The 26,084-nt window shown below is 39.0% G+C and overlaps 1 protein-coding gene across 1 annotated transcript; it reads left to right on the forward strand.

The window, feature by feature from the left end:
- On the forward strand, positions 1-25,344 carry LOC139949480 (protein argonaute-2-like). Its single transcript, XM_071947840.1, has 21 exons — positions 1-146; positions 2,617-2,896; positions 3,639-3,756; positions 4,871-5,052; positions 6,895-7,031; positions 7,589-7,723; positions 8,928-9,015; positions 9,386-9,469; positions 9,803-9,866; positions 10,500-10,571; positions 13,150-13,197; positions 14,518-14,640; positions 15,175-15,320; positions 15,854-16,038; positions 16,546-16,705; positions 17,222-17,312; positions 17,574-17,768; positions 18,516-18,752; positions 20,271-20,479; positions 21,327-21,353; positions 22,114-25,344. The coding sequence occupies exons 1-21, from the start codon at positions 116-118 to the stop codon at positions 22,220-22,222; spliced, it is 2,721 nt and encodes a 906-aa protein (XP_071803941.1). The 5' UTR covers positions 1-115; the 3' UTR covers positions 22,223-25,344.
- The last annotated feature ends 740 nt before the right edge of the window (positions 25,345-26,084 follow it).

Genomic DNA, 26,084 nt, shown 5'->3' on the forward strand with positions numbered 1-26,084 from the left:
ATTATTGTAAGAAGGAACAGTAAAAATGTACCGGACATAAATATCGTTGTAAAGTACGTTTTTTAAAGACAATTTTCCATATTTCTGGACTGGCAAATTCCTCCTTCAGTTCACCATGTTCCAGCCACATCAACAGTTAGATTTTGGTGAGTAAACAATGACATATTTAACTTTCTAGTCGTGTTTGTTAAAGGAAAATGTATGATATTTTCCACTGCTTTAGTTTCGTTTTGTGTACAAAACAAAATGTACATGATGATCTTCGAACGGTACAAGAAACGCATTACGAACAACAGACACGAGTTACCCAGTTTGTTTGTTTGGAAATGAAATGCTATTACCTTGAGACTTCTCCCGGTTATCCGTGGTCTGCTGCTAATCTTATCCAGTATCTGCATGAGCATTCGTTGGATTGGAGTGTGTTTTGTTGACAATTAGCAACAACAGCAAGTTAGAAGATCATTGATTGAAATTGGAATGAACATGATCATATTATTTGTCTTGACTTGATGAATGAGATTGAGAATGAGATTTCAATCACTCGATTTCAATGATAGCTAGCAACACTTACTGTGCGTAGTAGGAATACTGTAGTTCAGTTAACGTTAAGTTTAGTAACTACAACTAACTGTCGACTGTGTAATATTGATGGTTGGGGAAAGGGAGCTTGATATAAATGTAGTTTTTCGTTTGAAAACTAAAATTGTAAACTCAAAAGGCAACAACACAAGCCCGGAATGGCACTAAAAAATGGCATATTCGACTGTAGTGTAGTATCAAGTTACAACTGACTGTGTACTTTAGGTTTTTTTTCGTCCAAATATTTTTTACAGATGTGTTTAATTAAGTCATGTTCTATAAAAAGTTGATTAATTACAGTTGTACATTGAAGTGTAACATTGATTGAGGTGGGCCAACGTAGTTTTTTTTATTGTAAAAAACAATTGTACAGTAGGAAAGTCAACATTTCACTAGGAAAGAATGTACTATTCGACTGTAGCCGTGACTGTAGGTAGTCGTTTTTTCATCAAAATAATTATATTCTCAACTTTTTGAGCATGCTTAATTGGTTTATTAAACATTGAAAAAGACCAAATTTTATTTGTGCTCTTAAAATTTATATGACACGATTATTAAGAGTGGTAGTTATTAAGTAAAACAAAATCAGCAATCTGGTCACTTGTCCAACAAAAATGTTTGAAATCGCACATGATGGTTTGTTACATGAAATATCTTGTGCGTAACCCTTTGGTCTGAGATTATCGGGATGAAGGACACTATTGGTAATTGTCGAAGACCAGTATTCTGAAAATTTGAGCTCAATTTTGCTCATCAAAGTTTGGAGAGAATAGTGGGAGAAAAGACACCCTTGTCGCGCGAAGTTGTATGCTTTCAGATGCTTGAAATCAAATTCGTGGAAAATTACTTCTTTCTCGAAAACTATGTTACTTCAGAGGGAGCTGTTTCTTACAGTTGTTAGACCTAGTTATTGAGGGCGCTGTACAGACTAGCGCCCCAGGCAAACTGTGCAAATTTTCCAAACGCACTGCCACAAAACAATGCTCAAAAATTACACAAATACCTCCCAAAACATTTTGGAAACCGTCTACTAACATGTTACTGGCTTCTTGATATGTCGTTGTGCTCCAAATTGGTGATTTTTAAGTGAACTTTCAGAGAAATTATGTAGTAAAGCTGCCTCCCCCCCCCCCCCCTAATTGAGCTATCAATAATGAGATGGATTCCCTCCCGTTTCGTAGCCTTGCAATGTAATCACTGTGGGTAGAATATGTGTTTGCATGACATGTCTGGTTTGCAGCTGATTTAAATCAGCGAGTCGACTGCAACCAGTCTGCTTTAATTAGTTTAGAGATACATTTATGACCCCAAGAAGTGGCGGTCAGATTAAAGGCAGTGGACACTATTGGTATTTTACTCAAAATAACTATTATCATAAAACCTTTCTTGATTACAAGTATTGGGGAGAGGTTGATAGTATAACACATTGTGAGGAACAGCTCCCTCTAAAGTGACATAGTTTTCAAGAAAGTAGTATTTTTCCACGAATTTGATTTTGAGACCTCAGATTTAGAATTTGAGGTCTCAAAATAAAGCATCTGAAAGCACACAACTTTGTGTGTCAAGGTTGTTTTTTCTTTCATCTTTATCTCGCAACTTCGACAACCGATTGAGCTCAAATTTTCACAGGTTTGTTATTTTATGCATATGTTGAGATACACCAAGTAAGAAGACTGGTTTTTGACAATTACCAATTGTGTTGTCCAGTGTCTTTAATCAGAGTTCTTCTCATATACAATCTAGCGTATACTCGCGATTTGCCTGTTGATACATTTTGGACGATCGAGTGAAAAATTAGGGCTTTTAAAACGAAGATTAACACCGAAGTAGAAAAGATTTCGAAGCCCTTGTTTCAATCCAGCATGCTCCGGCCAAACATCCAACAAAAAATTAGTCTAGAATGCCCCACAGTTTTAAAAAAACTTTTTGAGAACCCTGGTAATCATTCAATTAAGGACTACATGGTTTGAAAAGTAGTTCTAAACCAAAAAGTGTTATATTGTTTCTAATCTGAACCCATTCTTGTCTTTCCTTCAGCCGCCATGGGTATTCCACCCGGCCAGCCACCCATCCGCCCACCCCAGCACATGGTACCCATGGGTATGCCCCCTATTATGCCCATCATCCCCGGTATGCCCCCTGGGCCTGGGCAACCCAAGCCAGAGGGCTCCAAGATGCCCTCCAGACCGGGATTCGGAAAAGATGGACGCCCGATCATGCTACGCGCTAACCATTTCAAGATTACCATCCCACACGACACTATCAATCATTATGATGTGACTATCGTTCCAGAGAAGTGTCCTCGTAGGGTGAACAGGTAAGAGAATGCTATTGGGGTTATTTTGGTAGCTACATGTAGTAGCAGCGTGTACTGCAAACAATTAAACAGATGCAATCATTTGCAATTATGATAAGGAAGTATACATGGGGGTAGTTAGGTTTTATCTTTAGGTAAGAGAATGTTTACAAAGCTTTTTTGCCATTACAACCTCTTTTTTGCAAACAATTATGTTTACTATTTATCAAATACAAGATGGCTTCAAAATCTGACATCAGCATATAGCCTGTATTCCTGACCGACTGTCCAGGTTCAAATTTGTCAGTTCCATTACCCACTTAAAACTTTTTTCCGCACTTTTGTGACATATCAAAATTAATAAAAATCCCATGATATTCCAACATTTTAGACACTGAAACATAACAGTAATTTCAACTGCCTTTGGCATTTTCAAATTTCTGCAAGGATCAATTTTTATTTTTTTTTAAATGTATATTTTGCTAAAAACGCAACATGCACAAGGTCTAGTGACGTTTAATTAGTGTTTTGAGGAGCTTTAATTTTGCGCACAACAGACAAAGGTGATTTTTATATTGGCCGCGCCGCCCATTTGCCAAAAATGTTTGGGCAAACCTTTATTACCCCTTCAACACATGGACCCATGAAACGGCTGGCAGATTTGTAAAAGATTCATAAGCCAATTGGTCCAGCTGGCTAGTCCATTGAATATTCGAGAACCATTGACTTATTGATTTATTTTTCTTCTTTTGTGCTCTTCCAGAGAAGTGATGGACACGCTAGTTAAACACACCAACAGAATTTTCCAGAATTGTAAACCAGTCTTTGATGGACGTAAGAACTTGTACTGTCGCCTGGAGTTACCCATTGGTAAAGAGAGGGTAAGTAATGGACACTTACATGCCTCATAAATATTTCACGGAGGCAATGAAGGCGATTGCCTCCATGCCCCCTGGTCAGTGCCTTTGTGCCCTTTGAATGCTTGTTAGAAGTTTCCTTACAATTTCCTTATAGGGTGCCCTTCACCAAGGAGAAAATGCCTTGATGCCCTTGCCCTTTCAAAAAGCACACAGGCCTGCACTTACATGTAGCGTATCCGCCAATTTGACGTCAAAGAGCATTAACATTATTATCCCGGACAAAGTTTGAAGTTAAAGTTTCAAATGAAATACCCAAGACCCCCTGGGAGGAGAGTACGGAGATACTGTTTGTTTGACATCATGGGGAGTCCTGCCCAAAGATTATAGAGCGCCGAAGGCGCAAGATGCGGAACTCTGGCTGAAATGTGAAATCCCACTGGACGCCATTTCGGCAAGTAACTCTTTTGATACAACAGTAGATCAGTGCAGACAATGACCATTTCTATCAATGGGAAACAAAACATTCACTTGCTGAAATGGCGCCCATGCGTATTTCACGTTAAACAATAGGTAAAGCTTCAGTTCCCCATCTTGCGCCTTCGGCGCTCTATAATCTCTGGTCCTGCCTGTGCGTGGAGAATTTAGAATGCATCGAGTATAGGCAGTGAATAATTTCCCTTGTATAGCAGAGCAAAATGCTACGCAAAATGTGTCAGTTGCTACTCACAGAACATCATTTGCTCTTCAATATTAGCATTCAGTTGCCACAAAATCTGTTCAATCAAAATATTTTGCTTTGCAAAATTGCTGGATAAGTTTTTTGATAGGCCAACATAATGGCTATCATAATCTCCACACTTACGTGGAGCGCTTGGAGACAATTCAGCACACTTATATTTGGGTATTGGTTTTGCATCGATGAATATTAAATGATCCTCAGCCCACTTAAGCCATTTCATAATGAGATCATGATTTACAGTAATTAAAGAGTTGCGGGTGCATAACTACAACACATGGCACGTGCAATTTGTTTATGTATGCTGTGTTTTCCTAAGCCACATTTTTGAGTCCACATGAAATAAGAAACAACGATTGCCTATATCAAGCTCATTTTGGTGTTGACCTGTGACCTCAGGTTGACCTTGAGGTGACCTTACCAGGAGAAGGGAAGGAGCGATCATTCAAGGTGTCCATTAAGTGGGTGGCCCTAGTTAGTCTGCAGGCCTTGGCCGATGCACTGGAGGGCAGAGTCAGCATCATCCCCTATGATTCTGTGCAAGCCTTGGACGTCGTCATGAGACACCTCCCATCTATGACGTAAGTTTGCTATTAGGGATGTGATTTCTCCTTTTTTAACAGGAAAATCCGGTCTTTTATTATCCACCCCAAAATAATAATGATAATAATAAAAAATAGTAATACCAAACAAAATTACTTATTTTTATTATTTTTAAACTAAGATCAAATTCATAAGAGAAAGAAGATCAAACCAGATGGAACACCCAAAATTGCAGAGTAGGGCTTACAAAACCAAAGATAAGTGTATGGATGCAGGGGTGGATTTCACAAAGCGTTAGGACTAGTCTTATCTCGAGTTAGGACGAGTTACTAGTCCTAACTTAGGACTAGCTGTACGTTTTGATATCTCTTAGGACTAGTCCTAAGTTAGGACTAGTCCTAACTCTTTGTGAAATCGACCCCAGGCTTCGCACTCTGAAGCTTAAGCTTTCGCGCTCTCAAGCTTTCACGCTTTGCGCGCACAAGATTTCAAGCTTTGCGCTCATAGTTCAGGGCGATATTTTGAGAACCTAACTAACCATGTTTGCTAGACACAGGTTGAAACAAGCCAAAATTCATGGCTCTGCTCACCGCCAAATTCTGCAGAAATGTTTCTCAGATTGAAAATATTTTGGAATCCCTCTCTCTAAAGCCACATTCCTTATGAAGGGAATTGTGTTTCAAAATGCTATTCATACAAGTAAGTTTTAATGGCATTACTTTTTTGAGTAAATACCAGCGGTGAACCCTCACTTTAAAGATAGTGGACACTATTGGTAATTACAAAGACCAGTCTTTTCACTTGCTGTATCTCAACATATGCATAAAATAACAAACCTGTGAAAGTTTGAGCTTGATTGGTCGTTGAAGTTGCGAGATAATACTGGTCAAATTCAAAATCTGAGGTCTGGAAAACAAATTCGTGGGAAATTACTTTTTCTTGAAAACTTTGTCACTTCAGAGGCAGCTGTTTCTCACAATGTTTAATACTATCAACCTCTCCCCATCACCAGTAATCAAGAAAGGTTTTATAATAATAATTATTTTGAGTAATTACCAATAGTGTCCACTGCCTTTAATTTAGTAGCCTGCTAGCCAAATGTTGATAGCCTGCTCTAAAACCATATTTGGTCCCACGTGGTGCATGACTTGTAGTTAAATTTATTTGTCAAAAATATGAAAACACACGAAATTTGAAGTTGAAGGCTGTTGGCTAAAACAAAAGTGATTAATGTTTCAGTGATGGCGCTTTACATAAACTTGCTTCACTTTCCCTTTCGTTTTGAACCAACCCTTAAGAAAAGGCACATATTTTTTGTCAGGATTTTTTCCTTTGTCTCCCTCCTACTTGAGAGATTTTTTGGAACGAATTGAAAGTCAATACAAATTTTCAGTTCGTCTGACTCGGCACTTTTGTTTCCGCACCATTGCTTGGAAAAAACAAGGTGGGATTGATTTAGGGAGAAAAGGTCAAAGTTCAAAGTTACAATGATGTTTTATAGTTTAATGGCTTCTGGGCTACATGTACTGAAACTCCATAACCTGAATCAGGGGTTGCACTTGGGCAACAAAAAGATTGGATTGTTTTTGGATGAAAAGGTTACGGGTCATGAATGTTTTACTGTTATGGGAACATGGTTTGTTGATATTTTCTGATTTTATAGTCTATGGAAGTGTGCATCGGGGATAAAGAATATAAAGAATATTAATTTGGGTTCTACCCATTTAAACCGCTTTGAGTAGGCACTGTATACTCGGTACCTTCCCGAGCTCTGTGAAAACAAATATTACTCGGGTGGGATTCAAACCCAAGACCTTTGCAATTCTTATTATTTATTATTATAATTTTAACTGGTTCACATTTCCTTGATTCCTACACAGTTACACCCCAGTGGGTCGTTCCTTCTTCTCACCCCCTGATGACTACTTCCACCCGTTGGGAGGAGGGCGAGAGGTGTGGTTTGGGTTCCATCAGAGTGTACGCCCATCCAAGTGGAAAATGATGCTGAATATTGATGGTAAGGCTCCGGCTATTAACATATCATTTGAGTAATGTTGAATTTTCGGAAAATAAGAATGACAGTGTATCACAACTAACATATTATAATTTGAATATTATTGAAAATTAACATGTCATTTGAATAATGTTGAATATTGAGAAACTAAGAATGACAGTGTATCACAACTAACATATTATAATTTGAATAACGTTGATTATTCAGTGAAGGGTATAGTGCATTGTTTAATCAGTTGGCATGTCATTTGAATAATATTGACTATTCAGAGAAAAGAATGAGGCCTTGTTTCAGCAATATCATTTAAGCATATCATTTGAATAATAAATAATGAATGTTGGGTTGCAATGGTGCTAATATTTTCATGAGTTAAAAGTTGTTTATTTGCTATCACATGATTGACAATCCTCCAATCAAGTTGCACGGATCTGCTTGGGTGTTATATATTATCAAAAAATAAAGTATGAGGCATCACTACAAAATTCATTCCAGTCATATGAAACCTTTGAACATAAAATGTTTTACTAGCAGATTGATTCTCTCCTTGTTTTTGTCTCCAGTCTCTGCCACTGCTTTCTACAAGGCCCAGCCGGTCATTGATTTCATGTGTGAGGTCCTGGACATCGGCAACAGCAGCGATCAACGCCGACCACTCACAGATTCACAGCGAGTCAAGTTTACCAAAGAAATTAAAGGTATATATCGAAATCTTATATATCGCACGTATCTACCAAACAAGGTACTCAAGGCGCTGAGCTTAATACAAACTCTCAGAAAGATAGGTTATTGCAGTGATGAATTCTGAGACCCGACTATTTAGCACCTTATAAGGGTTTACAAGGTGCTACGTCGCATACAGCAGCCACAGCCAGGAACACCGGGGCAAACCCCTTCTCTTTTCGATAAGTGCACTTACTTTTACATGCGTTAAACAACACATGGGACCAACAGCTTTACGTCCCATCCAAGGACGAAGCAATGGTTAAGTGTCTTGCTTAAGGACACAAGTGTCATGGCTGGGGATTCAAAACACCAGAGTTTGAATTCAGTGCTCTTAACCGCTTGACCACGACACTTCCACGTAGGGTTTATCTTGTTTGCTTATCTTTTCACACTGTTTACCGCACCACCCATGGTATGGTGTTGGGTAAAAAATCCAAAGAATGGTTGAGGTGGATTGCTATAGGCAAATGAAACCATTTCTATATGAAGTAAAGATAAAAAGTGGTCTTTGGTACTGCGATTTAACGTTTTCTGTTGAGAAAACTTACTTGGAAGCCCTCTTTGTTAAGTCGATAATCGCCCATAGCCTGCTGGAATCTTGCATTTGCTTTAACTGTTTAAAAAAAAAGGGAAGGTACACGTTTGGTAACTCAAAACCAATATTAACATAAAAACTGACTTGGTAACAAGCATTGGATAGCTGTTGATAGTATAAAACATTGTGAGAAATGGCTCCCTCTGAAGTAGCATAGACTTTGAGAAAGAGGTGATTTCTCACTAAACTAGAAGTCTTTTATTCCTATCTGAAAGCACACAAATTCGTCTAACAAGGGTGTTTTTTCTCTCATCATTATCTCGCAACTTCGATGACCAAAAGAGCTCAAATTTTCTCCGGTTTGTTATTTTGTGCATATGTTGAGATACACCAAGTAAGGAGACTAGTCTTTGACAATTATTACCAAACGTGTACCTTCCCTTTAAGTATGGAAAATATCCTGGCAGCCATTCTGCCATTGAAAAGCCTGTTTCACTTCATTTATTTTGTTTCTGGTTGTGAAGCCAAGGGCTCTCATAAAAAAAGTGAACTTAGTCGCTGTATTAGTCAAGATCCCTATGGATAGAAGACAAATATGTTACTAACAATACCCCTTTCATTAAATCTATACTTTAACGCAGGATTGAAAATCGAGATTACACATTGTGGCAACATGCGCCGCAAATACAGAGTGTGCAATGTTACTAGGAAGGTCGCCCAAGCTCAGACGTAAGTACAGTTCATGTCTTCAAGTTAATACCACCCACAATGATTTGTCTAGGGGGGCACCCTAGATTTGTAGCGGTGTCCCAAAGTTTAGAAGAACCCTTCTACAGTAATGGATGGTTTCAGTGTTATAAGCCATCCCGATTCTGTGCACAAAGGACCTTCAAAATGGTTACACACCTATGTACCGACACCCCTATGTTCCGATACTTCTACATGTATCGTTCTTTTGGTTCAGTTGGATAGCATTCCTCCAAATGCGAATACGCTTTAAATGTAAGTGAAAGCCATCAAATTTTGATCTCTGCGTAATCTTTGTAGATTTTACTAGACTTCTTCAATGATTTCATGGAGTGTATTTATTTTGATTTAGATTTCCCCTGGAGCTGGAGAATGGTCAGACGGTGGAATGCACTGTGGCTAAATACTTCAAGGACAGACACAGACGTATCTTACAGTAAGTCATGTAGTTAATCTCTCTTTTAAAAAGCTTCCTAGTAAGCCATGCTAGTAAGCCATACTAGTAAAGTGTTTGAGTAAACCATCCAAGTAAACATTCCTAGTAAACCTTCTTAGTTAACTTTCCTTGTAAACCATAATAGTAAACCATCACAGTAAACCTTTCTAGTAAACCTCTTCTGGTTTAAGCATAACTTTTATATGCTGAGCTATTTGTGCTTGAACTGTTTTATGAAACAGGGCCTTGGTGTTGTTCAAATGTACCATGTGACCAGTCTGCGAACTTTGTTGACTCACATTTTGTTTGTTCCTTTTGCCATCTTTACTTCAGGTATCCGTTTCTGCCTTGCCTTCAAGTCGGCCAGGAACAGCGCCATACTTACTTGCCTCTAGAGGTATGTTCAAGTTTATTGAATGCTTTTATTTGGGGCTTGCAATAATCACTGGACCACTGGCCAGAGTCCAGTAAATTAAGCATTAAAATAGTTATTTTAAACTAAAACAGTGGAAATTCTGACAACAAATGTAAACTTTCCCATATAGGCCTAACCAGTGCATTATCTTGCCTATTAGAAAGGCTCAAGAATGTACACGGTCACACTTAAATCAATTATTTATTTATTTATTTATGTTGTGTTTTATTGCTTGTTTTACATGTCTCTTCCTGGTGCACTTGTCTAAGTTTGTCTTTTTTTTATACTCCCATTTCTTTTTGATGTTGTTGCCGTTTTTTGTAATGGACCCCAATGGAAATAAGCCTGAGATATTGACTTTTTGGGTTATCTTTGGGTATTTTTGTGCCGTATTTTTATCTTTTGTTCTAATTTGGTTTATCTTATTTCATCGCCATTTTTTCCTGTTGTTGTGTATGTATTTTTGACATGTTTTTATCTGAATAAATTCAAATCAAATCATTGTAAACAAAAGTCACATGGTCTATACATAAGAATCAATTATTAATGTCTGCAAAGGATACTCACTGCCTTTGTGTTTTCTTTTCTTTTTCTTTTTCTTCTTCCCTCTTACAGGTTTGCAACATAGTGCCAGGCCAGCGCTGTATAAAGAAACTAACCGACATGCAAACGTCAACCATGATCAAGGTTGCTCAAATAAGTTGCTGCCTCCTCCATGTGTGTCCGCTCCAAATCCGCCCCGATCGTTTGTCACGACTAAAATATAATTTCAAAAAGCGAAAAAAAAATTCCTCGTTGAAGTTTCACTTGAATCGGAAAAGAAACTTATTCCATGGCTCCTTAACTAGGAGAGATTGGAATAACTTTCTGCTTACAAGTTTTCAAAACTTATGGCAGTATCCAGATTAGTAGGATTTGAAACTTTGCATTGTTGGAAAACAATATAAAACACGGTACAGAAAAATAATCTTGATACTATAATAGTACCCTACTACGGTTTGCGGTAACACCATGTAATGATAATCTCTAATGGATTTGGGGTGGTTCTTAAAAGAACCGTTGGTTTCAACTCCATGTTTCGATCAGTATACGCATAGTTTTTATCAGTATGCGCAAACTGATCGGTAATGTCGAGTTGAAACCAACGACTCTCTTCTCAAAAACACTCCAAATCAATTAAAGATTATCATTACATGGTGTTACCGCAAACCATACATGTAGTAGGGTACTATTATAGTATCAAGGTTGTTTTTCTGTACCATGGTAGCCAGCAATGCATCGAGGCATCTTTTGGATGGCCTGTTTTTCCCATTTATTAACCCTCCTACTATCTGACCAATCAATAACGTAGTTTAGTTGCTAGCTTCTCATTTCGGACCAGTAAGGTGTTCAAGTGAAATGTCAACGAATGTATTTTTTTGAGAGGTTTGAGCCGTTTCTGGAGCTAGGTTTTGGTAGCGAGAGTGATTTGCAGCGGACTCATAATGGAGGCTTCCCTTACTTGAAACCTACAAGTGCTGAATGGGGCTTGTAGGGTACACTAACATAACTCCTTAGTTTAAAGGCAAATTATACCTTTTGGCCGATAGAGTAGTGTGAAAAGGACTTTAGTTCAGTGTAGTTGTTTCATTTAGTATGCTATTGAGAAGGAACCTGTTATGATGGAAACATTGGGGAGAGGGTGCTTTCTGCTCTACCGGCCAGGCTTCGGATTGATGATACCCAAGCCTACATCCATATGAACTGTAAAAGGGTACCTCCTAGAAACTATAAGGCTCCCCCTTATAGTTTCTAGAAGTAGTAAAAGGGGTAACCCTATTTCAGCCCTAGGAGTAGGTGGCAATGGCCTCTGGAAAAAAAATAATTGTAGCCCACACCTTGAAGTGGCTTTTAGGCCTTGTGTGTCTGGCGACTTGCATAAAAAAAAATTAAAAAATTGGACCGCCAGGAATTACTAGTTAGCAGTGGTGTAGCAAGGGCATTTCTTTGGAGGGTGTTTAGTAGGTAAAAACCATTTGACTTGGCTCGCCAACTACCAATGTTTTCCAGTATTTCAAGAAATGCTAGCACTTAGTGCGCCCTCTATGTCGCAGAACTTAGCAAGAAGCAGAGCCATGAAATTGGGACCTTGGCCTTATTACATAAAGCCTGTAAGCAAAACAAATGCCTAGCCAAAAACTGTTGCTTAGCAAAAGTTGTTTACCAGCCAGAATACCATACAGTTACCATTGCTGCAACTGGTACCCCAGTAGTTTGAAAAACAAGCTTCATGCAAACAAACTTTTAGTATTTGTTCAAAACTGAGTTAATCATGATGGTGTTCCTTTCCAAAGGTACGTACAAATTTGTAGGTTTATAATCTGTGATAAGGCTGTGGGTTATGATTAATTGGTTTAATTTCATTTTAGTTATTTTTAATTACAGGTTGTTTGTTCGTTTGTTTTTGTTTATTTGTTTATTTGTCATTTTTGTGTGATATAAATAAATAATTACAGATGGGTTAACTAAATAGTTAAAGAAACACTACAGAATTTGTTTTGCTAGCAAAAAAGTTGCTGGCAGTGTAAGCACTTAATGTTATCCACCATATTCATAAACTGACAAACCTGTAGAAGTTTGAGATCAATCGGCCATCTGGGTCACAAGAGAATAGTGAAAAACCAATTACAAATTTTGCATTGCATCGATGCCAAAACAAAAATGAATAAAACGCTCACTGAGCGATAACCTCCAAATCAAAATTAGATTATTTATTTCTCATCAAATATGAAGTTTCAGACAGAAATATTTTAAGGGATGTTTTCTACTATCGTCACTATCAGACTGTAAATTTAATGTAAATCTGTGATCTTCATGATTTTTGTTTCTTACCAATTCTGTAACGTCCCTTACTTAATTTAATAGATATTTGTTTATTTATTTGTTTGTATATACTATTTATCTACTTATTTATTGAATGTGTTACTTTTTTGTATGGATTTATTGAGTTGCTTAATCACCAACAAGTGACATGATTGTGGTCTTTGGCAATTACTGAAAAAAATACCCTGCCTTTAAGGATCTCGTCCTTTGTTTCTGGTTACAATGTTACATCCCTTTTATATTAAATTACTTCTTTCATTATAAATCATTGTTCACAATCATTTGTTCTTAAAAACAGCACCTCATAAGCTCTGCCAACTTGCCGATTTTATAGATCCAATTATTCGTTTGAAAATTAACAATCTGGTTACTAACGTTTTTTTCTTCTTTTTCTTCCTGACAGGCCACAGCAAGATCTGCTCCAGACAGAGAACGAGAAATCAATAACTTGGTAAGTGTGTAACGTTTGGTAAAGACCCCCCATTCCCCCTAAATATTTTGGTAATTTTGTCCCGAAAGCCTACTTGTTGTAAAATTGGTAATGGTAAAGTATCCTGACAAGTTTTGTCTGAAGTGCCCCTGTTGATTTGAAATCAATAAAAGTATGTCACCAAAAGAGAAATTAAACTTTCCCAAAGAGATTAAAATTTCTGTGGCATCCATTTGTGAATGCTGCGAGTGGTGATGTGGTTCAATACCGCCCTTGAGCTAAACTATGTAGTTCACCTTGGGCATTACTTTTGTTCTTCAGTGTACACTATGAAGCCATTCAATAGTTGTTTAAAAATCTAAATTTGGCGTTGGTGGGTCGAAATAATCTCAGTATTTCTTTTAATACTTTAAAAAAAAAACATTTACTGTTCTTAATGAGAAGGTAAAGAACCTTGGAGCTATCTTGGATCCCAAGTTGTCGCTGGTTCATCACATATCAAATTGCGTGAAACTTGCTAATTATGGCCTGCGTAACCTCCGTGCCATCAGGCATTTTTTGACACTCCAAGCTACACAAAAATTAGTGCACGCCTTTGTCGCCTCTCGTTTGGATTTCTGTAATGCACTACTGTACGGACTTCCAAAACATCTGCTCCATAGGCTGCAAAAGACACAAAACTCAGCTGGCCGTCTTGTTGTGCAAGCAAGCTGGTCAGCATCCATCACTCCAATACTTAAAGAACTTCACTGGCTGCCCATCAATGAGCGTATTGTTTATAAGATTCTTTTGCTAACCTACAAGTCTTTGTCTGGTTTAGCACCGCAATATTTATCATGCCATGTCAAATATTCTGTTCCGGGAAGAGTCGGCCTCCGATCATCGACAGACATGAAGCTGGTAGAGTTTAGAACGAACAGATCATGGGGGGATAGATCCTTTGCTGCAGCAGCCCCTCGTCTCTGGAACTCTTTACCACCACCCATTAGGTCATGCACCAGCATATCAATATTTAAGAAACAGTTAAAAACTCATCTGATGGGAGTTGCTTTTAATTAATTAATTTCCTTCGGTTTTGTTTTTTCATTCTAATGACTTTCTTGTTGGCGCCTTGAGCATTTTCAATGGATATGTGCGCCCTATAAATGTACATTATTATTATTATTAATGGCCCACACATCAAAACCATTTAGCCTTCGAGAAAGACTCTGCTAGGGTCGAAACGTCAGGCCATTAACAATTTTTTGCATTTAAGTCGCATTTAAGTTGCTTGCAACAGCTAATTTTATTTTCTCAAAAATATATGTTACAATTGTTGCATTGTATTTGGTTTGTATTTAGGTCCAGAGAGCACAGTTCAATAATGATCCCTACATCCAGGAGTTCAGTCTCAACATCAGTACAGACATGGTGCGCATCGAGGGGAGGGTGTTACCGGCCCCCAAGATCCAATATGGCGGCAAGGTAAGTTCACCATAATTCTTTAAAGAGTTTGAGCTCAATTGTTTTTCTGTAAGTTCGACTCAACAAGGCTAAAAAAGGCACTCTTGTTTAGGGGGTGAAAGAAGAAACCATTAAAGATGAAACTAACTTGGGGGAACTACACAAAAAAAATTCAAGACCATTGAAGACCGAGCCACCAGTCTTTATGCCCTCTCTTGACTTAATGTATTTTTGGGGATTTAGGAGACATACGCCTTTTGGCAATAGTTATTTTTTTAACTTTTATGCTCTCCTGGGCACCCCACTGTTGTTTTACTTTGTTTTCTTAAATATGTTTAATGTATGTACATGTGCTTGTAAATGTGATTGCCCGAATAAATATTATTATTAATAAATATTATTATATTATTATTAATGCCTTTTCATAAAGACCTTTCCGTTAAAAACATCAAAAAACTTTAAAAATTCAAAACTAATCTGTTTCAAAACTTGCTTTGGAATAATGCAAAGAGAAGTAGGGTTCATGTTTTCTTAATTGTTGTGTGTGTGTTGCAGCAACCGCAGAGTAGTCGAACATTGGCAATACCAGCCCAGGGTGTATGGGACATGAGAGGCAAACAGTTTCACACTGGAGTCAAGATCCATACCTGGGCCATTGCATGCTTCGCCCAGCAGCACCAGTGCAAGGAGGAAGCACTCAAGTAAGTCCACAGCCTGAATATGGCGTCTTAAACAATTTGGGGTTGTGAACATAAAAAACTCTGACCTTTGCATTGCTAGAGCAGATGTCTTACCAACAAGACCACCAAGCTAGCCCGGTGACTGGAGGTAGTTTGAATTGGCAGCAGGTACTGCAACAATTAAATAGATGTTAAGTATAATATAGTAATTTGTACACATCGGAGTTGGGGTAAAAACATCTTCTAAGAAAAATAAGGTAGAGCGGGACTTAAATCTGCGATCTTCGGATTAAATTGACGGCCCTCTAGGAACTGAGCTATCAAACATCTCGAAATCAAATTCAAATATTTTATTTAGGAAATAACTTTTTTCTAGTAAATGACGTTACTTCAGACGGAGCCGTTTCTCACAATATTTTATACTATCAACATCTCTCCATTGGTCGCTAACAAGTAAGTTTTTATGCTAACAATATTTTGACCAATAGTATCCATTGCCTTTAAATTTGTGAGTCAAGCAGCTAATAGTTAATCGTTTGATCTCTGGCTTACAGAAACTTCACAAGTCAACTCCAGAAGATCTCCAGTGATGCCGGCATGCCAATCGGCAGCCAGCCGGTCTTCTGCAAGTATGCCCAGGGGGCTGATCAGGTAGAGCCCATGTTTCGCTATCTCAAGAGGCAGTACCCAGACTTACAGCTCATTGTGGTGGTGCTGCCGGGAAAGACTCCAGTCTATGGTAAGCAGTGTGGGAATAAATATCAGGCAGTGTTGGAAACCAAAGCTGCTTCAATTAGCATGAAGGGGTTATTTCGTCTTGCCCTTCAGGTTCCCATTAATAGTACACTGGATTACGAGATGCAATTATGGTTAAGTGCCTGCTGAAAGTCATTGGGTGCGTTCGATTAGCTTTCCTGTGTCGACCCCGCAGTGCTCATCCGGGTGAGCCCCGGACAAGAGCTATCGCACTATCACTCTCGCCGGTGACATCATGCACCAAGTGATCAGCTCCACAAGCAGGGCACTGGTGATGACCCGGGTAAGCCCCTGGAATGACGTCAAAGCTATTGAAATGTACCGATAATGTCATGACCAGGAATGGAACCCACGCTCCAATGATTCAGCTGCCAAAACTTAAGTCCGATAGAGTAGACCGCTCGGCCACGACAGGACATAATGTGCCAAATTAGTGCTCCAAAATTTTGAATGTTGTTTATTTAGTATTTTTTTCTTTTTTCTTCTGCAGCCGAGGTTAAGAGAATAGGAGACACACTCCTAGGTATCGCTACGCAGTGCGTTCAAATGAAGAACGTGAACCGCACCACGGCCCAAACTCTGTCCAATCTCTGCCTCAAGATCAATGTCAAACTGGGAGGGGTCAATAACATCCTGGTGCCCAATCAGAGGTGAGTACCAGTTCCTTGCGCATCACCACAATCGCGTTTATAGGAGATAGGTTAGAGAGAATTCCAGAATTTAGCATGTGGTAACTCAAGGTAACTTGAGATTGAACATCGTTTAACCCTGGAAACATCCGTTCTATGCGCATGCTTACAATTGCATCTACAGGGGGTAGGTTAGAGAAAATCTACCCTGACTTACCCCCTGGGATTATCACATGTTTCTTTGTAAAAACTCTTGCAAGCCTTTGTGATATTTTCATGTAAGATATTTTGTTTTGTGTCTTTGTATTTTTACTTAAAGTTATATCTTTATCATTATTAAGTGACCCCCCTCAGCTACAGCTCTTGTTCATTTTATCTTTAAATACAAGAAAATAAAGAAATCAAATAAAGCAATATATTCATATATCATACATGTAGTTTCTACACAGACAAATCTTGACTAGTGTTTCTGTGTTGGGCTTGTGACAAATCAAGTTGTGGATAACAGTTTCTCTTCCATTTGTTCTTTTCTGACAGACCTGCGTTGTTCCGCCAGCCAGTTATTTTCCTTGGGGCTGACGTCACACATCCTCCTGCTGGAGATGACAAGAAACCTTCCATTGCTGCTGTAAGTAAAAGTTTTGTCGATTTAATAAACCAAGAAGTAAACGGAAATCTGTCCCTAGCCAATATGGCTTGCCAGCTGGTGTTTGTATCTGATTTCATTGGCTGTAAACATCTGAAATTGTTTTGCTTACTAGAAATGAGCAGGATACCAGTCACAATTTGTACATGTGACCTGATAGTTTGGCTGGTAACCCTTATCTGGTAAGCATTTTTGCGCTTTATAAGACTTTGTTATTATTACTATTATTATTCTTCTTCTTAGGTTGTCGGCAGCATGGATGCCCACCCTAGTCGTTACACGGCCAGCGTCCACGTCCAACAGCACCGACAGGAGATCATAGCGGACCTGAAGATCATGGTCCGAGAGATCCTGATTCAGTTCTACCAGACGACCCGCTACAAGCCGGCTCGGATCATCCTGTATCGAGATGGAGTCAGCGAGGGCCAGTTTCCACAAGTAAAAAAAAGTTTATGTTTTGTGTATTTCAGCAGTAGAAAAAACAATGGATATTTGACATTTTAACAAAGAATGGCGGCCATCTTGAAATAAAAAATAAAAAATAAAAAGCCCCTCTTCCTCCTTTTTTTGAAAAACCTGGATGTGAAACTTTTTATTTTTATTACTCGGCCTTACCAAATAAAGTAAATCATTTGCAGAATTTGAATACGTACCTACTGGGGAGCTGGCTGATAGAACACTTGGAGGCACATTAACACTTTTTATTAAACTCACAACTACTGAAGGGGAAATTCTTAATTCACATGCGTCCATGAAATTAAATTCTGACAGATGGAAATTTGCATCGGGGATAAAGAGTATTAATTTTGGTTTTACCCATAAAATATACACTGATGAGTGTTAGCACTATATACTTTCCAGAGCTCTGTAAAAAAAATTACAGGCACAGTACTTGGGTGAGGTTGAACCCATGACCTTTGCAATTGTAGTAGAGTTAATTTTCTGATTTCTGTTTAAAATGTGTATATATATTTTTTTGGTTGACATTTGTTGCCAAAAATGTTAGTAATAAAAACAATAGTAGCCATATCTAGGCATTTTGTTATAATAAGAAATAAATTCCCTTCAAATGGGTTTACATGACCATAAAAAGGAGGGTAAAAAAAACCTTCTTAAATTTTTTTTTTTCATTTTCAAAAACACTACAAAGCATGAACTTAAAACCAATTTTTGAATGCTGTACAGGTTCTGGCTCATGAACTGCGAGCTCTACGCGAAGCCTGCATGTCCCTGGAGGCAGGGTACCAGCCCGGTATCACATTCATTGCTGTGCAGAAGCGCCACCACACTAGACTCTTCTGCGCTGATAAGAAAGAGCAGATCGGGAAAAGCGGTAACATTCCAGCAGGCACCACTGTTGATACTGGTATTACCCACCCGAACGAGTTTGATTTCTACCTCTGCAGTCATGCTGGTATTCAGGTAAATAATGGACTTGTGTTTTGGGGGCCGTAATGAGAAGCTATTGACTGGTTAAATATCTTATGATATAAAGTTGTGATCATTGTTGTAGTCTGTACCAGTGTTGATACTGTGTATTGTAACGCGTTTGATTTCTACCTCTGCAGTCATGCTGGTATTCAGGTAAATAATGGACTTGTGTTTTGAGGGCTGTAATGAGAAGCTATTGACTGTTTAAATATCTTATGATATAAAGTTGTGATCATTGTAGTCTGTACCAGTGTTGATACTGTGTATTGTAACGCGTTTGAGTTTTACCTCTGCTGTCATGCTGGTATTCAGGTAAATAATGGACTTGTGTTTTAGGGGCCATTATAAGAAGCTATTGACCGGTTGTATAAAGCTGCGATCATTGTAGTGTGTACTAGTGTTGATACTGGTATTACTCACCCAAACGAGTTTGATTTCTACCTCTGCAGTCATGCTGGTATTCAGGTAAATAATGGACTTGTGTTTTGAGGGCTGTAATGAGAAGCTATTGACTGTTTAAATATCTTATGATATAAAGTTGTGATCATTGTAGTCTGTACCAGTGTTGATACTGTGTATTGTAACGCGTTTCAGTTTTACCTTATGCTGTCATGCTGGTATTCAGGTAAATAATGGACTTGTGTTTGGGGGGCCATTATAAGAAGCTATTGACCGGTTGTATGAAGCTGTGATCATTGAGTGTGTACTAGTGTTGATACTGGTATTACCCACCCGAACAAGTTTGATTTCTACCTCTGCAGTCATGCTTGTATTCAGGTATATAACAATAATAGTGGTTTCATGTATAGCGCGTATATCCGTCACTCAGTGACTCTCGGGGCGCTTTAACTTACAGTATTTCCTGCAAGGTATGTGGGACTATGTTTGAACAGTATTTCCTGCAAGGTATGTGGGACTGCGTTTGAATAAAGAGACATAATCCTTTTTACCATAGCACCATGTAATGGTTTACAAGGTGCTGTGGTGCAATGTGCTGCCAGTCAAACCAGGAACACCGGGGCGAGGCGAGCCCCTTGTCTTTTTGATAAGTGTACTGGGTTCTTTTACATGCATTACACAACACATGGGACCAATGGCTTTACGCTCTATCCAGAGGACACAGGTGTCATGACTGGGACTCGAACCCACACTTTGCTGATAACAGGGATGAGATTTTTCAGACTTTTTGCTGAATTCAGACTTTTAATGTCGGCCTGGTGAAGAAAATCACACAATATTTGTTTCCACAAATAAAGAAATCCTGCTCATTGGTCTACTTTTCTAGTGCTTCGGATACTGTTTCTAAAAGCTCATTGGAATCTATAACCCCAGGGGTTACCAAGCGTTGGAAATGCCAACATTTCAACATACCTTTGAATCTGATCCAAGTTTCAGACTTTTTCGTTAATCACAACTCTCACCCCTGTGAAAAGAACACCACAGTTTAAATCCGGTGCTCAATAAAACTATAGTTTCCTAACCTCGACACACACTTTTTTTAACCTGCAGGGAACCAGTCGACCTTCCCACTACCACGTCCTATGGGATGACAATGACTTCACAGCTGATGACCTTCAGTGCCTCACCTATCAACTGTGCCATACGTATGTCCGCTGTACCCGCAGCGTGTCCATCCCAGCACCAGCCTACTATGCGCACTTGGTGGCATTCCGCGCACGCTACCATCTGGTGGAGAAGGACCATGACGGATATGTCAGGTAAGGTTAATTTCATTCTATTGACTGTTCAACCCTTCGATATCGTCCAATGTTGTCTTTTAGTATAAACTACAGCACACATTACAGTAATGATAGGTGTGAATGATAGATAATCCATGCTAGCCTGCAACATGATGTTCTGCATGCATCTTCACACTACATACATGTAGTCAAATGACCTACTGTCTGCTTGTGAATGATAGATAATCCATGCTAGCCTGCAATATGATGTTCTGCATGCATCTTCACACTACATACATGTAGTCAAATGACCTACTGTCTGCTTGTGAATGATAGATAATCCATGCTAGCCTGCAATATGATGTTCTGCATGCATCTTCACACTACATACATGTAGTCAACCGACCTACTGTCTGCTTGTGAATGATAGACAAACTATGCTTGTCTGCAATATGGTATCGTGTGGTGAATGCATATACACAATACATCATACACCCTCCTGCCGCCTGACAATTCAATATCAACTGTGCCTGTGGAGGAAAGATAAACTAAGCTAGCCTGTAGTATGATATCATGTGGTGAATGCTACATGCTGCACAGTCAACCCTCCTACTGTCTGACCATTCATTATCAACTGTGGTTGTAAATGATAGGTTAAAATATACCTGCCTGCATTATGGTATCAATGTACACAACCCATGCTATTAAATGGTTGGTCATCTCGCTGGAATACAGTACCTTAGAGTAAGAGTCGATCCCGTGACCATTTTTGCCTTGAGGTTATTGTACCACTGATTAAACAATGTCACCCGTCTACATGTATTAACAATGTAATATTGATTTTAATTTAATTTAAATTGTTGTTCTCTCCTTACATCTTGTGCAGTGGTCATCATTCCGGAACGAATAGCAAGTGAGTATAACTTTGTTCTTCTGCACACTTTATGGTGCCAACCTTATGTAACAAAACAGTGAGACATTAGGCCTTAGGCTGTCTAAACCTCTTCAAAATCCTTCACAAAGTTCCTATTCTACAATAGACCGAATACGCCTCTCTTAATACTTATGCATGACGTCATAATTCTTACCCAAAATGAGGCTATGGGCGCACTTCCCCCATCACTTGCAGTGGCTGCGCCCATCGCCTCGTTTTGAGTTAGCATTGTGACGTACCTCATGCATAAATATTAAGAGAGGCATATAGAACATCCTGTAACCTTGATAGAGAGTGGTGGGATTTCAGGTGACATTTGGCCAGCATTTGGTCAGCAGCTCTTCTGCTAAACTGGCCTTGGGGTGTCCAAAGCGTTCTGAAACCTTCCAACATGTGGAACTGTCCGACTGGACACCTCGAGAGACGAGACACTGGTTTTCATTTTAAGTTTTTATGTTTTAAGCAGAAGAACGTCAGTGTGGTCATCATTGAATCTGCTTTTGTCCTAAGAGTATGTTTTGGAATACTTGCGCTATAGCCCTGTCCAGTGTTATCAGCTTCGTCAGTGGCAAAGGCCGGGGCCCAATTTCATAGAGCTGCTTAAGCACAAAAAGTAGCTAAGCACAACAAAATTTTGCCTACCAGAATAAGGGTACAAAACTGTGCAATCCCTTAACATTCTTTCTGTGTAATATAACACCACTCATGTCTTCATTCTTCTTCTTTTTTCATTCCAAAGTGGGGATGGTAGCCACACGACGAGTACCAGTGGTGGCCGTAGCATCGAGGACATGATGAGAGCCGTCAAAGTTCACGATGACATCCTCCGAGTGATGTATTTTGCCTAAAAGCTTCACCTTCCGATCCCCTGTGGGATACCCCTCGCCCCTCTCCATACAGGCTGCAATCGGGGACGGAGGAAGTTGATGTCAAGTCGCTGGAGGTAACCCATAGCAACAGTAGTCTTGTTTTTGATTGGCTGGTTTGTTTTTCCCCCTGTCGTTGCCATCGGCCAAAATAATAAGCTTGGTGCTATTTTGAACGCTCGGAGTTCCCGGGGGGGGGGGGGGCCTTGCAATATATTTGAAGAAACCAATACTCGCCCGTGGAAGTATTCTCAAGTTTAGAGGATTTTTTTTTTTTCGGGGAGAGATTGTTTTTAAATGTGCAGTGAATTTGTTTGTTTTTCTGTTTTGTTATTTAGTATTTAACTTTGATGTGTCTGCGACAGTATATTTTTGAGATTTTGTTTTTAGGTTTTTGAACCATTTAGATACTGCAATAAATCCACACTCAGTCTTGGCAACTCTTAATAAAAAATTACAAAACTGTTGAGTATCGGTGCTTTTGGAAGCAAATGCAATCTAGAGAGGTTTTGTGGTAACACCATTGAAATATCTCCAATGAGTAAGATTTGAAACTTTGCATGGTGGAGATGCAATCTAGAAAAGGCTTGTGGTGACACCATGAAAATGTGACAGCGTATGCAATGAGGGCTTTTGATGGCTTAGGCCTGGTGTTGTTCCCTTTCTGCTATAGCAATCATGAATGCTAAGGGTCGCCACACCTAGAAGGGGCAAGACTAGTTCCCCCTTCAAACCTCAGTTTGGTCAGATTGATATTGAGTCGTTGAAAAACTAGATGGGTGTTCCATGATTATCGGCTGTGGCTAGGCAGCCAGAAGCAGCAGCCAAAGATAATGTCACACTGGTCAAAAATAGATGCTTGAGCTCAAGCCAGAGCTGGATCCCAAATCGAGGTTTTAGGAAAAGTCTAAGGCCACCCAAATCATACGTAGTGTGTTGATGATTCAAAACCCAAATCAGTCTGGTGCCATTGAAACAGCAAACACAACTAATCTTGACTCTGTGATGAAGTCTGGGAACCTTGCCAGCTCCCACCTCCCCGTGCTTTGTGTTTGAGTTTCCTTCATGTTTAAAGAACTCTCTCTATATTAAAAACACAAAACTTGTAACTCAAAACGCTGATTGCAAATATTTGGGGTAACTTTAACAATCTCCTGATTGGTTAACCACTCAGCCTGCCGGCAAACGTGTATCAATAATGTACAGTTAACATAACTATTACTAAACTTTAGATCAATGTAAAAAATTTGAAACGAGTCTTTATGCACTTCGTCACAGTGACACAGTTGTAACTTTTGGATTGTGGAATTCAATTTTTTACTTTTTTTTCCCAATTGAAAAGGAATCGTATATTTTTGAGTGTGTATTGATATTAAACTTTGTTTGCCTTTGTTTAGAAGTACAGCATGGCTTTTTTAGCACACTTTCTTGTATACACCTCCTGTCATATTGTACACACTGAACATACTATGCACGAGAAAGCTTTGTTCACTTCTGTATACATGAAATAGCAGTATAGTTTTAGTTGAATGAATTGAACATAGAGTATAACCATGATGTAGTGCCTATTTCATGTCTCAAATCAAGACGGACAAACCTGACTTTCCAATTTTGTATGACGTCACAGTTACTGGAGCTTTGGTTAAGGGTTTGGATATTATGAAAAATGTGAGCCAAATGTTTTAACGCGATTCTACCCCTGGGAAGCAAGCCTTTTTATTTGTTTGTTTTGTTAATTTTTAAAAAGTTTTTGGTATATGCTTTCACGAGGCAAACCGAAGACCTGGATTCCAATTCTTTGTGTTGCTTGGCAACAAATAGATAAATTAATAAAGCCCCACCCACCATAGCAACTTTCACTCAATGACACATGTGGTGAGGGCGTCAGCAAAAGCTTTTGTTTTGCCCTGTAGAAAAATCCCGTACAAAAAATGATTCACCCATTTTTCGCCAGAATGATGTCCTCAGAAGTTTTGGGTGTTTTTGGTTTTTGGAAAACTTTTGCGCTTGAAGGTTATTGAATACAATGGCAATTTACACCATTTTAAGATGAAGTTAGAGACAATTTTTGTCATCACTTGCATGTTGACTCAATGTATTGGAAAAAAAGGAGGACCACATTTTGACATTTCTCGTGCTCTTTAAAATAAATCTTTGTTTCGGTTTTTAACATGCGTTAAACTCATTGAGTTATTGGGGTGTTATTAAGGTTCTAGGTCACATTCTTTGGTTACAACAAAACAAATTAGGATAAGGTTACTAGACCAAGACCAAAGGACTGGCTTTATACTTTCAGGTTCTGCCCCTTATTATCATACATATTCAACTTTGACCTTCAAAGTAACTGGTAGCATGCTTGGCTTATACATAGTTAAGGTTTACACACAAGTACCAGCTACCTCAAAAAAGTGATTCTCTGCAAATAACCAGAGCAAGCTTTCCTGATTCCATCAATGAAATCCATTGAGTGATTTGCCCAGTTCCAAAGAGCTAAGATTGATCTTTATTGGTCACTCGTTCTTCTATAAAAGATTTTGTCTGTTGCTGTAGGACTTGTTTTTCTTTTCAATATTTGATGGCAGTATTTTATATATCTAGCACAGTTGTTGGTTTAAAGAGGCTAGTGCTTTGTCAGTTAATTTAGCTGATGGCTAATGAAGCCATAGACACTGCCTATATTTCTTTGTAAGCTCTAAACAAGTAGAATGTACAGTACTGATTATTATGTTAATAAGGGGTCGTAGGTCAAAGTTCATACGAATTGGCAGCTACAAGTCTGAACTTGTAACTGGGCTGTGTCTCGTCCCAATGGATACGATTTTGCTGTGCCTTTTTTTACCAGCTGTTCGTGCCTAAAGTGGCCTGTATCATTTGGTGAAAAAGGTTATGGCAGTCATTTTATGAGACAATCAGCATTGCTTTTGTGTCGACTACCTGCCAGGGATGAGGCAAGGAGTTATTTGCACTGTCCATGGGAGCAAGGCTGAAGCTGGCCATCACAAGGGGCCAAACTCGTGCAAGGACCAGTGGTTGTTTAGTGACATACGTAGGGCATGCTATGTTTTTGTGTACTAACCACTCCTTTCCCGGAAAATGGTAAAGTGGGGGGGGGGGGGGGACTCCTCTGGGGGGCCTGCTCATGGGGGCCAGCGAAGCTCTGTCCCCCATGAGCCTGCACAACAGACGCAATCTGTTATTAAAGCATGACAGAGAGGGCGGACAGGGCCCTTGCCTACCTGGGTTGGGGTTTCTTGTCATGTGAACGCGACCGGCGACACAACGTGCGCATCATTCTCTTATAACTGGTCCACTCTGCACTGCGCTTTGAAAATGGCTAGTGGTAACCAGCAATGCGACCATGCCTGGTGGGCTCGTCCCAAATTGACAGAATTTGGGCTAACTGAGTCAAACTATGGTCAACCATAGTCCTTGCGCGAACTTGGCCAAGGATTTAGTATTTGGAAAACAGAAAGATGCAATAGTTTTGACTTTTGAAATAAAGATATTTATTATGAACGAGAGAGAGATTGGGTAAAAAAAAAAAAAAACGAACCAATAACTAATAGCAATAGTTTGTGCCAGAAAAAGACCTGAAAATACCGGTGTTTGTGTAATATAATTCTATAAAAAAAATCAGAGATAAAAAAAATCATAATATTAATCGTGATAAATTCCACATTAAGTAGCATTTTAGAGTGGCGAGTGATTGTATATATTAATAACAAAAAAATATCAATAAAAATAATACATCAAAGTTGCCTCCTGTAGTTGTTGGTTGAGTTTCTTTATAGACGGTTTGAACAAGTATCAAAATGTATTTTATGCTATGCTTCTTATTTTTGTA

This window comes from Asterias amurensis, chromosome 17 (assembly GCF_032118995.1).
Source record: "Asterias amurensis chromosome 17, ASM3211899v1".
Lineage (NCBI taxonomy): Eukaryota > Metazoa > Echinodermata > Asteroidea > Forcipulatida > Asteriidae > Asterias > Asterias amurensis.

Bases quoted from the DNA above. Each gene is read 5' to 3' on its own strand.
- LOC139949480 (XM_071947840.1), top strand. From the start codon at position 116: ATGTTCCAGCCACATCAACAGTTAGATTTTG. The intron at 9,867-10,499 runs GTATGTTCAAGT...TCCCTCTTACAG, and splicing joins ATACTTACTTGCCTCTAGAG to GTTTGCAACATAGTGCCAGG. The intron at 14,641-15,174 runs GTAAGTTCACCA...TGTGTGTTGCAG, and splicing joins AGATCCAATATGGCGGCAAG to CAACCGCAGAGTAGTCGAAC.